Genomic DNA, 14,182 nt, shown 5'->3' on the forward strand with positions numbered 1-14,182 from the left:
CCATCCATCCATCCACACTCCAGTCACACAGAAAAGGTTGTGGAAATCATACTATCTTTATCATCACGAAATCAAATCACATCAAACAACAACACAAAGTCATTAACGAAAACTACTTATTGAAGAAACAACATCTTATCGCGCTTAATTATCGCGTGCATCCATCCGACCTCTCATCCAGCATATAATACGACCATGTTCTAAGATAAGAGTAGATCATCATATCTATATCTCTGACCGGCAATCAAATAACGATCAGAGTAGCCAGCCTGGCCTCAAGAAGCAACAAGAATCGAATCCGCCATTAGCATCCGCAACTCCACAGAAGAAAGCGAAACAACCTGCTTCGGATGTTTATAAAAAAGCTTACCGTGCGACAATCAACATCCTTTACGACCAAAAGACCAGATCAAAGCCAGAGAATTGCTCTTCATCATACGAACAGCCATCACAGGCACAATTTCTAACGACCTTGACGACCGAGAGCGCATCATCTTCTCACAAGCTCCACGACCACATCCAGATTCAATCCCGCAACCGCTCTAAAGGAAGCCAAGATGTCTGCTCCTCGAACGTCTATTGCGCCTATTGAATCATTTGCTGATGTTGAAACGACCAATTGGAATGCTGTAAAGTTGATTGCAGTCAAATATGGCATCAATCTCAAATCACCCGAAGAGATACGTGCTTCTATGCGTTCTCATCGAAGAACGGCATCCACCCAAGATATCACAATGAACAAAACAGATGATGGCGAAGAGGAGGACTTAGGATTGGGTACTCCATTCCGGATCCTCGCAAGAACCAAAGCCGATGGTCGGACTGTATATCATTTGACGTACCGACATCAGGCTAATGTTGGCTCAAGCGCGGCGGCCGCAATGCATGAGACAGGACAGATATTTGATACGAGTGGAGACACGAGCAGAGAATCAAATGAAGCAGATGAAGCTGGGTACGATCCTGGAATGGATTCTCCATCTTCCTCACTTCGCAAACAAAGAAAGAAGCAACCTTCAAGTCGAACGTTACGCGTGGCCCGATCCATTTCAGCTTTTCGGGTCTTGAATGGAAGTAACGCTGGCAGCAGTTCGGCAACAAGGTCAAATGATGCTTCTGCCCACCGAGAAGAAGAAGAGATGGATCAACGTATGCTTGCTGAAACATCAGGTTCTCCACGACCTGACAAACTTCAACGAGGTGATGTATTAGGTGCAATATTAGGATTGCGTCAAGGCATCAGCGCTGAAGATTATTCTTGGACAGATGGAAGTCCAGCGATATCCTCGCCATCGAAATCCAGCAAAGGCATATCGAACGATGATCGACGTTCAGCAGGAAGAAATGCATCGCAAGATAAACCCTCTTTATTCTCTGCTCGACCTTCCGATGCAACTTGGCGTTCAATCTCGCCTTTTGGTGCTCCGGTTCTGCAACGGGATCGTAGTGCCTCAATCCGACAAGAAGCTACGGATCGATGGAACCGCTCGCCAATTCCACGTATGGCAGATATGGGACAGCCATTGTTCAGCGATATGCACCAAATGTTTGCCAACTCGCCTACAGTTGAAGCGAGCCCGATAAACAAGGTAGATGACAATGATGCACACTCAGAGGTAGAGTCTATCTCCAATGAAGAAGCTGATCCTGCCAAGATATTTGACGTATTGCAAAATGACTCCCCACATCGACAATCTGTTCGATCGAACGCTTCTTCCACTTCTTCGCCTGTCGCATCTACTGCTGGATCTGCCAAACGTACTCGTGAATCGTCGGCTAATTCTACAGATCGTAGTGAAGCATCCACCTCAGCTTTGCCGGGAGATGATCCTAGATTTGCTCTATGGGCTGTGCGCAATGCGTCAGAGGAAGATGGAACGCTGGTGCTGTGCTCTCGTCAAGGCGAGGTAGATGTGCAACCAATCGATTCTCCAAAGACGATGAGCTCTCCTCGACACGCTGGTGTACCAACACGAAAGCGTGGTAGTGTTCGTGCTTCGATTTCGTCAAACGATACCGGTGATGGGTCCTCAGGAGCAGGGGTTTCAAGCAAGCTATTATCTCCTTCACCCGCCTCAAACAGGAAAGGGGGTTTGGAAGAATCTCAACACAGCATACTTTATCCCAAGAATGGCGCTTTTCTCATTGCTGCTTCTATGCCATACATTGTGGCAGAATTGACGTCACATATCGACAACAGATTCATGACCGACTTCTTTTACACATATCGAGCATTCACATCGCCGCGCGAACTGCTGAGATTGCTCAAGGTTCGATTTCAGTGGACTCTTACAGGCAGTGGAAGTGAGAAAGAGGAGGCAAAAAGGAAGATCGTTCGAGTACGAACGTATGTGGTGATCAAATATTGGCTTACCAACTTTTTCACCTTTGACTTTTTGCCGAATCGTGCTTTACGAACGGATTTTACCGATTGGCTGAACAGCTCATCACAAGACCCAATGTTGATCTCTAGACCTGCAGATTTGGCCATCATCAAGAATCTAAAGAAGATCGTTCGAAATCTGAAAGCAGCATACGAAAATGTAGGAATAGGCGGTCTATTGCTTGCAGATACGACAAACACACCACGATTACCTGAATCAAATTCTCATCCTGAAGCATTGGCAGAAGCTGGAAGTGACCCTGCTGTCAATCTTGAGATTGGAGAAGCAGGTTTGGAGGAATCATACGATGCGGCTGCGTTAACGAAAAGTCCTTCTGATAATTCTATTTTGCAAAGCGCAATAGGCACGCCATCATTGGGCTCTGAGCCATTCCGACCGGTTCATACACAACACAGGGCACCACCGCCTCTGCCAACATCCCAAGGTGCTTTCTCGCGTGCTTTCTTGACAACGTTTTCAAAACTTTCTCGCTTTACACGACATATGAATACGAGAAACTCTACAAATCCTCTCTTGAATGACGGATCTGGCTTTTCGGAAGGTTCTTATACAGAGCCAAAGCCTTGCGCAGATCTTTTGTTTGTTAAAGGAGGGTTAGAGTCTTTCCTGGATTATTTCGATCTACATCCGTCTCAATCGACAAATGGTAAACGACACAAGCGATCTCAACAAGCCGGTCAATCTAGCGGAGATGAAAGTCAAGATCATGTATCAGACGGTACTACCGGACCGGAAGAGGCAACGCCAAGCTTGAGTAGCAATCAAACAAGAAGCACGCCTGCAAGTTCATTCGATCTTCATCGCGGATCTCCGATTACGGGCAGTGATAAAGGGACATTTGGTTTAGGCATTCGTAACGGTGAATCTTCTGTAGATGACGACGATGAAGAAGTGGGAATTGCAATCACTTCAGAAGAGATCAATCAGCTCGATCTGTCGGACAATGAGGCCCCGCCACATTCTGCATCTCATCTGAGCGCCACTCAGGACATGCTTCATCATTTTCAAAGCGATCAAACATTGCGTTCCGCTATGAAGGATGAACAAAGTCCAACTAGCATGCGAATCGCAAGTAGACAAGGATCAGACTCAAGAGAGGACAACTCTTTTGCCATGACGCAAAATCGCAATTATCAATCGAGCAATATCGTTCAAATTGATGACATCGATCTTTCCAGCGATGATGAAGAAGATGGTATGGTCAGAAGAGCTTTGAGAAGGTTGCCGGGAGCGCGTGATTTGCGAATGGCGCAAAATGTTACGGAATTAGAAGGTCCAATCCGTCAAAGCTTTGATAGCATTTCCAGTCTTGGACGTGTATATGCAGAGTCGAGAAGGTCACTCGCTTCGTATTATGGCAATGATCAAGGTTATGGCAGTCTTGAAGCAGATCTGCAATCCGAACGTGACGCTCAGCACATCACTTCAGTCGTTACATCAGAAATGTTGGACCCAGACGAGGCTTTACGTGGGTATGAACTTGTCAAAGGATTCCGCATTGAGCATCTCGAAGAGAGTGACGAAGAGGAGACCGGTGATGTTGAAGCTGCGCTAAGAAGGCTGGAAGGTGTGATCGATGAGGACAAACAACGCGAACGTGCCAAGAGAGTTGAGCGAATGTGGGAGCGCAGTCAAGCACAAAAGAGTGACGAGCAACGTCGCAAGGATGATGTCAAGACATCCAGCTTATTACAATCTTACGAAGCAGCAGCTGCCACAGATTTGCCTGCCGATAGTACCACTTCCGTGCAGGCTGACGATGAAAGAAGAGATGTTGAAACGCCTGCTCCGACTATTTCTACCAAGCGAGACACAAGCCGCAACGGTCATTCAAGACGTCCTTCCTCTGTGGGTACTGCTCATGACGCAATGCGTTCCAGGATTACAGAAACACCTTTATCAGCAAGACCTGCTACACGCAAGCTCACTGTTGCGCCTGTTCATCGATCATTCTTATTGGACTATCATTCTGACGTGATTGCACAGCAATTCAGCTTGATCGAAGTAGAGCTTTTCCGTGCAGTTGCTTGGCAAGAATTGGTGACTGGTCAATGGAAAGTAAGACATCATCGTGGTCAAGTGTTGGATTGGGAAGCATTCTATCAATCACGTGCACGACAAAGAATCGAGATGCAAAATCAAACCACTTCCTCTTCCGATTCTGGTGCACAAAACCAACAACTAGAATCTAGCGTCGAAGCAATTACTGCAAGATTTAATTTGACATGCAATTGGGTAGCAAGTGAGATCGTCATGACAAGTACAATCGATGCACGAGCTGCTGTGGTTCGTAAATTGATTCGGGTTGCATGGAAATGTTATCATCAATCCAACTTCGCCACTCTTACTCAAATCATCTTGGGTCTACAGTCGCCATGGATCGAACGTTTACGCAAAACTTGGGCTCGCGTTGGAGCTTTGGAGATGCGAATGTTACGTGATTTGAAAGCATTCATCAATCCAGCTCGAAACTTTAAGCATTTACGTAATGCGATGCGAGAAATGCTCATCGAAGGTCAAATGGAAGAACTTATCACGTCGACCGGACCGCCACAAATGATGAAAGGAAGTGGTGCTGGAACGAGTAATTCACAAGCATCCCGATCAGGTGGAATTGCATTGAATGACGGTTGCATTCCATTCTTTGGTTTATTCTTGTCGGATTTAGCCGTTCATGATGCTTTGCCTACATTTGTTGAACCTTCTTCGCCTGATGCGGATGTTAATATAGATTCAACAACTGGTCACTTGAACAAATTGGCCGATCCAAACGCATTCGATCACCTCAATGCATTACCAAAAGGTGTCAAATTATCACCTCTTGTTAATTTATACAAATATCGTATTTTAGCCATGACTGTTAAATCAGTTTTGGCATTGCAAGATCGCTTGGACGCATTCAATTTTCGCGCTGATAAGGATGCTTATGTCAAAGCACTCAAAATTCGATGTTTGGAAGCAGAACAATTAACTGTAATCTCTCATATGGCTGAACCGTAAAAACGGTATTTAGCTATTTCCCCTACAATTTCCCACATCTCAGCACAATCTTTTATTCATACCCACTTATCACCATACCCCCCAGGCTCATTCATTTCAGTGTATTATTATTTCGTCTTGAGGACCTTTTTTCCTCGACAGCACATTCATTCGATCTTCTAGGGTTTCACCGTGAATTCAATTGCATTTAATCAATCTTGAACAAATGACTTTCACGTGTAATTCGATAAGCTTATCCCGATAAGCCACAATATATCGAATTCGGCAAGATGTAGAAATCAATTTAAGAAGCCACTGTCGTGATAAATTGTTCCATATCTGAACCAGTATACCGGAAAGGGATCTTTCCACGATCATCGTCATCATCATAGTATTTCTGATCGTGAGTATCAAGTGTTATGTCCAATATGTTCTCTCGGATTGAAAGATGCTCCAGGTATTTCGATATGCACCATGCAAATCCCTCCCTTCACTTGGCTCGCATAGAGCCTTGACTGCATGTAGGTAGTTCTCCCGAATTAATTTAGACTTCTTTATATAAAATAATATTGATGTTCCTGTGTGTGTATTAAGCGAGCGTTAACAAAAGCTTATTTAGCGTATTTTCATTTTCAAGCTTTTTTAAACTTTTGCTTTCAATATGCATTTGACAAGTACAAACACATACATACGTACAAGTAGTATATCTCCGACGTTCAAATCGAATAATCTAGAGCGATTGAGCTGCATGCGTACATACGAACATACTTCATTCTCCTGGCTTGCATCTTTTTTTTTTCGGTTGTCAAATTTGATGATGCATGAGATTCTTCGGCACAGATATTTGAATGCAATAAATCAAATCTTCAGCCTCTCCATTCATTTCAAACGAGCGGATCACCGTAATGACGAAATGCCAAAAGGGGGTACTTGCATTCAAAAAAAGGGCACAGAATAGGGAGTGGGCATTAAAGCAGTAAAGACTTTTGCTTGTCATCAGCTTATGCATTAATTATTCATTTCATCATTCTCTCCTGTTTTACACGGCTTTCCTAAACAGGATACGCGGACATGAGTCAAGCCGTCTTGTTAAGGTTAATTTAAACACTTGTTTATCTTTTCATGCGCGATCACGGCACAATCAGAGTGTCTTCTATTAGCGCACATTGTTGTCTATCGCAATACCGTTGTTTTGCCGCGTTTATGCACATTGTGTGTATAACAGGCATACAAATCTCATTATTGTTCTGTATCGATTTGTGACAAAGGTAAGCCTGGTCCTCGCTTCAGCCTAAAGGTATGTGACTGTATCAAAAATAAAACAGAGCGGCATTCCCTTGCCTAGCCAAGAGAAAGAGAGAGAGCAAAAAAAGCGGTGGGCGTGTTTGCAGGCAAATTTGCTATCGATTGACCACACACAGGCTTTGATTTGTTTGATTCGCTTTTGTTGCAATTGTGCCGCGTTTCCTTCGTTTAAAAAAGTGCCAGCCACTCAACTTTTACTTCTTTTATCACCATCATCCCATTAATCCACTTCTTGAACTTTGCTTCAAAATCAAACTTACTTTTCGTCGACGTACAAACTAACACGCACACGAACTACCTCTTTCTCATCAATCATCACGTACGTATCCAGATCAATACGATCACTAGCATTCAATCATCACACAACCTGACATCCTCTCCATCTTGACCTTGCACAGAATGTCTGCCGTCGAAGCTACAGCTCCTACCACCGAGGCCCCAGTTGCCAACGTTGCCGAAACCAAGGCTGAAGAAGTTGCACCTGCTGCTGCCGCTCCAGCCATCGAGAGTGAAGCACCAAAAGCTGAAGAAGCAGCTGCTGCTCCTGCTGCTGATGCCGCCGCACCAACTGCTACCGAAGAGGCCGAAAAGCCAGCAGAAGAAGCAAAGGAAGCCGCTGCTACCACACCAAAGAAGGAAAAGCGTCAATCTACATTCAACAAGCTTTTGGCCGCCTTCCAAGCTCGCACAAAATCCTTCAATAAGAAGGACGCTGCCAAGACCGAAGAGACTGCCGCTTCCACCGAAGAGACCGCCAAGCCAGCCGCTGCCACAGAGGTAAGTACTTGAATCTCTATCCACATCACCTTCACGGTATCGATCTGTTATCGGTCACTAGAAAGAAAAAAAAAGTTGATATACCCTGCATATCGGCCGTCAAAAAAGCTTATCTTGCGCGCGCTTGTCACGGAAGCGCACTAGCGTGATCGCGTCATTCACAAACGATGATGGTGACATAATCAGAACAGTGTACTGACATGCTCTTTTTCTCATTTACAGGAAGCTGAAGCTGCCAAGACTGAAGAAGCCCCAGCTGCTGTCGAAGAGGCCGCACCAGCCAAGGTTGAGGAAACCCCAGCTCCTGCCACCGAAGAAGCACCAAAAGCAGAAGAAGCTGCCGCAACTGAAGCACCAAAGTCCGAAGAGGCCGTCAAGTCTGAAGAAGCTGCAAAGAAGGAAAAATTGACCCGTCGTTTGTCAGCCCGTGTCGGAAACTTGTTCCAAAAGGCAAAGAAGGACTTTGCTCCTACTGAAGCTGCAACAAAGGAAGAAGAAGCCGCTCCTCTTTCTGAAAAGGTTGAAGAACCAGCTGTCAAGGCTCCCGAGCCAGCAACTGCTATCACTGCTTAAATAGCGTGAGGCATGTAACGATGCATCAACCAACATTTTGTGCATCGCAAAATCCTCTCAAGCATTGCCTCCTTTCTCTTTTCTGTTTCCTCCAACTCCTCTTCCACCGGCTTTTCTCGGATCGCTTAACAAGGTCAAGACCAATAGAAGTGGTTCATCAAATTGATTTTACTGGATCGATCCAAATGCACCCACAGTCCTTTACCTTCAAGAGCTTATATCTTTTTATTCCTTTGCCCGACCTAGCTTTTGGCTATATCTCTTATACCCCGTCAATTGTTGGGATTGGGACCATTAATGATTCGAGAATGTAGATGGTTATTGAGTCATCTATTTCCTTGATTCACCCCCTTTTTCGTTTGCACAGTCCCTCCCAACCTTAACTCGTTTTGATTGTCTCTCTTACACATGTATCTTCGTTCATCGACCTCTGTTATTTTTGTTGATCGTAACGAGTTGCTTTACCCTATAATATCCTTCACTCGACTATTCACATTCGAGGCAATGCATATCTCTCTTATTCTATATTCAGTCTGACAAGTTAAAGATTTAATAAGTTAACTCTATTTGTGTACATTTATCCTTGTAGATTGATATTATCAACGGCACCCTTTAGTCTGCCAAATAAACCTTGGGCTAAATCTCTTGCTCCTTCTGCTGCTTCTCCCATTCTACCTGGATCCAACAAGCCACCAGCTCCACCCAAAGCTATCTGACCGCCAGAACTGTTTGCTGCCCCTGCTGTTCTTTGATTATCTGAGCTATTTCTTCCGCCAACGGCCAATTGAACAGGACCAATGTTCAAGTTGAGAGCTTGACCTGAAGCGCTTGCAGCAGGTGGACGGGTGATAGAAGAAGGAAATTGAGAAGCAGCATCTTGAACCATATCAAGAAAAGATTGTGAATTATGAACAGTTGTTCCGCCTAACAAAAACCTTGCTCCTTGACCTGGACCAGCAGTATCTTGTGAATTTGTCAAAGCAACCGTTCTGGCTTCTTCGTATGTTGTTCCACCAATTATAAATACAATCACATCCCGCGGCTTTTGCGTAATCGGAGGAGGTTGTGATCCGCCTGCATAAGGATAACTTGTCTCTTTTAGTCTTCCACGCATTAGGTTTTCGATCGTTTGTAATAGATGGGGAGAGTGTTGTGTGTATACATTCTCAACACCTTTTAATCCTTTCAATGCACTCTTTCCTCGTGAAAAGAAGTTTTCATTGGCAAACAGATCATCTTGTCTTTGTTCTGCACCGGCAAGATTCAGCATTACAAATACCAAAGCAGCTCTCGATTCCGGTAGTCCGGCCTGTAATAATCTTTTGACCACATTGGCAATCTCATTACCCGAATACTTTTGATACCGTAGCGCATACAGGATCGCCAATCGTAGCTTTGCATCTGGCTTGACCTTTTTCGAATCCAAAAGGGTATACAGATTCCGTAGATCCGCCGAATGACTTTCGTTACTTGCTAAACTTTGTTCCAATTCACTAACTTCCAATAAGCTCTCATTTTCCACCCTTTTACTCAATTCGCCCAAAAGACTAACATGCTTTGATACATTTCCTCCCAATTTTCTGAATTCCGGATATTCTTCTACGAATCTCTTCATATCCGCAACCGTTTCAATTTTTGCTGAAGATTGTGTTTTTGCTTGATAATCTTCTACGTATTTCTTGATAGAAGCACCCAAATCACCAAAATTATCGTACAAGTTATTGCTAAAGAAAGGGTCTTGATCGGCAGAAAGTACGATTTCTCGCATTTCCGGTCGAACACCTTCTGCCCCTGCTAGACTGACACGACCATTATTGATTCCGATCATTTCGTGTACCATCGCTTGATACGTCCATTGGCTCAACAATGGCGTCACAGGGTCATTTCGACGATCAAGGATGAGTAGCACTGGAGAGGCATCCGTTCTGCGGAAATCGAATAGCGAAGGTAATTCTGATTGCATCTTGTAGTGTACCTCTTCTCCAAGCTTTCGCGCCAGTGCACTCATCCGTTCGTACCGTACGACAGGTTTCTTCTTCAAGCTCAACAGAACGGCGATCAAGCCATTCGTGTGTCTATCGAGTGCTTTCGGATCCCATTCATTTGACGAATTGGACCAAAGACGAGAAGGCGGGGTTGTATAATTGAGCGAAAACAGAGAAGGATTGACGGGAACGTAATCGGCGAAATATTCTTGCACTTCTTTCACGACATCGTGTTCATCAGCTTCTGCCAACCTTTCAATCTCACTCTTCTTCAAAACATTGGTAAAGAATAATGCATAACTCGCATATTTTGGTTGTCGTAACTCCCGTTCGATCGCTTCGATGCTTTGTGATGTAGGTCGTATTAGAGCGATGCAATTCAAATGCCGCATTCGATCTCTTGAGGTGTTGTCTATCCTATCAGTCAGGTAAACTTCATGTGCCAGCAGAAAGGATTGCGTTAATGAAGTAGAAATGATTGGTGTCGTTTCAGCATCCAATAACAAAACTTTCATTCCCGAAACCGTGCCAATGATGCGCTCGATATATGCGGATATCGCTTTGGTCACGTCCATTTTGGCGAGATGCCTATTGTTGGCGAGATTCTCGAATGTCCAATGAAGTCAATGTGATCGTTGTCGTAAGAAGGAGTGATGTAGTGGAACAGAGTATAAGAAGTATGCAAAGCTCGCATACGCACAGGCCAAAATAAGCCTCTCACTTTGTCGGAATACGGACACGCGAACGATTTTGACAGTCAACCTGTTTCGAACATTCTCTATCTTCTTGACCATCTTCCACTCTTTGATCTGCTAACAATGTCACACGCATCCATACAAATCGCAATACGGCAACATGGAAATTTGAAAGAACTTATCGAAAAGTATCCAAGTCAAGCATCAAGTGTTTGTCAAACTTTACTCGATCTAACATATGCATCAAGATGGCAACATTTACGTTTGATCGATATGCAAACGCAGCTTAGATCTCAGCAAGATGATGAGAATGCAAGTGATGCGGATACCCTTATATGCGGCTTACGACCGGAGGCAAAAGGTTTGGAAGTAGTCTGGTGTTGTGGAATGACAGATATCCTACAAACAGCAAGGTGAGTGATCAGAAGTCTTTTCATCGCGAAGATGAACTCACACTTTATGTTGTTCCCCTCAGGTTTAAGCAGATCTTTGCCTTTCTTGATACACTGGATTTGCACGTTTCAGACAATGACGGGAAGGAGGTGCCGTTACTAAAAGACCACTTCCTCCTCTCCGTACACGCTTCTGATGCAACAGTCGTCTACTACAACATAGCCAGAGGACTGGTCAAGCCGATCAATTAATTCATCTCACGAACCTCTGACCGTTGTATTCTAATCGCACCCTTGTACACTACAGCATCACTAAAGGACTTTTTTGTAATGTAAACTATCGTTGAAAACATAATTCTAAATACATTTGCAAAGCTCAATTGATGTGATAATTCTCAGCACTGAGCACAGATTGCGTAGAGAAATTGACGGCCTGTGATGATTCAGCAGAAACAACAGAAGCCACTGCAATCTCCGACAATGTTTGTGAAGAGACAAAGTCAACCGAAACTGGGAAGAATACGTCCACTTCTTGTGCTCCTTCATTCACTCTGATCTCTAATTGACCAGATGTAACACCGGAAGATTGTGAGATTTCATCCAAATGCCATTCCAAAATTCCATCTCCTGCTTCTGCCGTTCCAACATCCGGTGCATCAAAAGTAGCTTCCACTCCAGCAGGAAGTGGAACGGTGATGATAACATTCTGGAGATCCAATTGGCTTGCCTGTAATTCAAATTCAATCATCACATCACAAGCACCACTTCCATCTTCCACTGGGCTTGGCCAACATTGAACGCTGAGAGGTACACTGCTCTCATCCTTTGTTGTCGCCCTCCATCGAAGAACGCCAAGATTTTGTCGGACGGGGAATGGCTTATTCGAATCGCGTAGACGGATTTGACGTCCATCTGCCCAGCCTGCCTTATCGACATGTGGGTGTGTTTTGAATTGAAGAGAAGAAGAAGGAACGAGAGAGGAGGTGGATGCTGGTGTGACTTGGATTGCCAATTTCGACAAAGTTGGATCGGTGATGCGTAATTCAAGGTCTCCTTTCACTTCGAGTGATTCCAAAGATCCATCACGAGCTGCTGCTAATGTGACACGCTCCTTCACGAGCAAGTGCACGCTCTCCTGTCTTACAGAAGGTAAGAGATCGACTGGATCAGCAGCTTTGGTGGATACTCGAGCGGCAGCAGGTGCACTAGAAGCAGCTGCCGTAACAGTAGCAGCGGTAGCGGTCGCAGCAGCAGCGCCGTTCAAATCATCTTCCTCTTCACCCATCAATGCGACGTTCTTGGATTTCTTGCCCAGTTGCATACCTTTAGACTTGAATGGCTTTGCGACAGGTGCAGAAGGTGCTGGACTTCCAGTATCACGAATGACAGGAGCTTGTGCACCAGCGCCTTCAAATTGACGTACGCCTTGATATCCTCCACCAGGACCAAAGCCACCAGAGTTGCCCGAAAAGGCAGACTGTCCACGACGAGCGGCTTCTCTGCGTTGCATTTCCAATTGTTTTGCACGTCTTTTAAGTTCTTCTTTTGCTTCCATCTCTTTATTACGTTCAATAATCTCTTGAATCTTTTCTTCGTGTGATTCCATTTCCAAAAACGTTTTGATTTGTGTTAATCCAACATTTTCACGATATCCTAAACTGACAATTTCATCAAATGCGCCCAATAATTCAAAACTGTTTCGTAATACTTCACGTTCATCCAATGATCTACACATATCTGATACCGTTCTTGCGAATAGATGTAGAGTGTCGATGTCTTGCAGAATGTTGGATGATTTGTTTGTGATTAAGATCATATAAAGATCTTCTAACGGCTGATAGACATATCGTACAGAATCGGTTTCGATTGTTGTATGTTGTGAACCTGCCGAAATCAATTTTGGAAATGAAGCAAGTAAAGCTTCCACTCTTGATCTTGGCATCTCTCTGAATTGACGAGAGATGACAGGCTTACCGCCTCTTGTACAAATTGAAGCTGCAAGCAATACCATCCTTGCTGCTGATTAGTGGTGATGATGAGACCAAGAAATGGGAGAGGAAGAAGGTGGTGTTAGTGTAATTGCTGTCATTTGCTGTACATACGCTTTGCTTGTTCTTCCCATTCAGCTTAAACACACACACACAGGGCGGGCGTAGGTGCATACGTGTACTCATTAACCGTGCGCACATCTACGCGTAGAAGCAATTGCAAGCATACCAGCTTTAGAGAATTGCCAGAAGAATCAAACGCGAGCTTAATTATTCATAGAGCCACAAGATGCTCACTGGAAAGAGTCACGTGTACTTCTCCGCTTTTCACTCCTCATGAACAAACACAATAAAATCCATGAATGTCATCACGAAGCAGCATTGAAGCCACAACTGCATTGCACGTTCTCATAGTATGATATGTCATATACAGAAGAGCAAGGAGGCCAACAGTCGCATTCATGCCGACAAGCGGAGTTCCTTAATGGACAATGTTCTCGGCATACCACGTGACAATGTCCGACTCCGTCGATGTCCGTACAAAAATAGCGTCATGCAATAGCATCTTGTATTTAAGTGTCAATCATTGCCAAAAATGTGAGCTGATGAACATTAGAGGTCCAGCTTAAAACACTTCCGATGCTACCCGGCCAATGACGGCGTAGTGCTTTTTAATCCTCAACGCGTGCGCCTCCTATGGGCTTCGGGCAAGTAGGATTAGCATGTAGGAAAAAGCGGCATACCTGCGCAGGCAGATAGAGAGTGCATTTGAGGAAGAGGAGAAAGCGGAATAGAAAGAGAGAGAGAGAGAGAGGTAAGACAGGTACGCAATCGACGCTATCAATGAGCAATGCTGGAATACAGATGAAGTGCCTCTTTGTCAATAGAAGATCTCAATCCAACACATGACATTGTCATTTTGAGAGAGCATACATTCAGGAGCAAAAGGTTCATAGGAGCATCTCGGAAACGGTCGAGCATAATTGAAGGATGAAAAGATGAACATATAAAAGTACTTCTCCCATGACAATTCATTCTTTGTATCCTATTTTATCCTTCTTGTCATCCTTTCTCCTTTTTTTT

General features: G+C 44.3%; 5 protein-coding genes across 5 annotated transcripts; 3 read left to right on the forward strand and 2 right to left on the reverse strand.

The window, feature by feature from the left end:
- The first annotated feature begins 372 nt into the window (after nt 1–372).
- FA14DRAFT_41495 (ras GEF) lies at nt 373–5,493 on the forward strand. Its single transcript, XM_025502317.1, has one exon. It carries the CDS (start codon nt 558–560, stop codon nt 5,403–5,405), a length of 4,848 nt encoding a protein of 1,615 aa, XP_025355731.1. The 5' UTR covers nt 373–557; the 3' UTR covers nt 5,406–5,493.
- A 1,187-nt stretch (nt 5,494–6,680) lies between these two features.
- On the forward strand, nt 6,681–8,473 carry FA14DRAFT_160577 (uncharacterized protein). Its single transcript, XM_025498736.1, has 3 exons — nt 6,681–7,008; nt 7,088–7,466; nt 7,689–8,473. Exons 2-3 carry the CDS (start codon nt 7,089–7,091, stop codon nt 8,037–8,039), a joined length of 729 nt encoding a protein of 242 aa, XP_025355732.1. The 5' UTR covers nt 6,681–7,008; nt 7,088; the 3' UTR covers nt 8,040–8,473.
- Nucleotides 8,474–8,570: 97 nt separating this feature from the next.
- FA14DRAFT_160578 (putative vacuolar protein sorting protein VpsB) lies at nt 8,571–10,675 on the reverse strand. The gene has a single exon (XM_025498737.1). It carries the CDS (start codon nt 10,597–10,599, stop codon nt 8,617–8,619), a length of 1,983 nt encoding a protein of 660 aa, XP_025355733.1. The 5' UTR covers nt 10,600–10,675; the 3' UTR covers nt 8,571–8,616.
- Nucleotides 10,676–10,824: 149 nt separating this feature from the next.
- FA14DRAFT_160579 (uncharacterized protein) lies at nt 10,825–11,476 on the forward strand. Its single transcript, XM_025498738.1, has 2 exons — nt 10,825–11,132; nt 11,195–11,476. The coding sequence occupies exons 1-2, from the start codon at nt 11,107–11,109 to the stop codon at nt 11,361–11,363; spliced, it is 195 nt and encodes a 64-aa protein (XP_025355734.1). The 5' UTR covers nt 10,825–11,106; the 3' UTR covers nt 11,364–11,476.
- On the reverse strand, nt 11,430–13,205 carry FA14DRAFT_172073 (uncharacterized protein). Its single transcript, XM_025500374.1, has one exon. It carries the CDS (start codon nt 13,120–13,122, stop codon nt 11,488–11,490), a length of 1,635 nt encoding a protein of 544 aa, XP_025355735.1. The 5' UTR covers nt 13,123–13,205; the 3' UTR covers nt 11,430–11,487.
- Nucleotides 13,206–14,182: the final 977 nt, after the last annotated feature.

The sequence above is a fragment of the Meira miltonrushii genome (genome assembly GCF_003144205.1).
Source record: "Meira miltonrushii strain MCA 3882 unplaced genomic scaffold FA14scaffold_2, whole genome shotgun sequence".
NCBI lineage: Eukaryota > Fungi > Basidiomycota > Exobasidiomycetes > Exobasidiales > Brachybasidiaceae > Meira > Meira miltonrushii.

Coding starts and splice junctions, on each gene's coding strand:
- FA14DRAFT_41495 (XM_025502317.1), top strand. CDS start 558: ATGTCTGCTCCTCGAACGTCTATTGCGCCTATTGAATCATTTGCTGAT.
- FA14DRAFT_172073 (XM_025500374.1), bottom strand. CDS start 13,122: ATGGTATTGCTTGCAGCTTCAATTTGTACAAGAGGCGGTAAGCCTGTC.
- FA14DRAFT_160577 (XM_025498736.1), top strand. CDS start 7,089: ATGTCTGCCGTCGAAGCTACAGCTCCTACCACCGAGGCCCCAGTTGCC. Junction 7,467..7,688: donor AGCCAGCCGCTGCCACAGAG/GTAAGTACTTGA, acceptor TCTCATTTACAG/GAAGCTGAAGCTGCCAAGAC.
- FA14DRAFT_160579 (XM_025498738.1), top strand. CDS start 11,107: ATGACAGATATCCTACAAACAGCAAG. Junction 11,133..11,194: donor GATATCCTACAAACAGCAAG/GTGAGTGATCAG, acceptor TGTTCCCCTCAG/GTTTAAGCAGATCTTTGCCT.
- FA14DRAFT_160578 (XM_025498737.1), bottom strand. CDS start 10,599: ATGGACGTGACCAAAGCGATATCCGCATATATCGAGCGCATCATTGGC.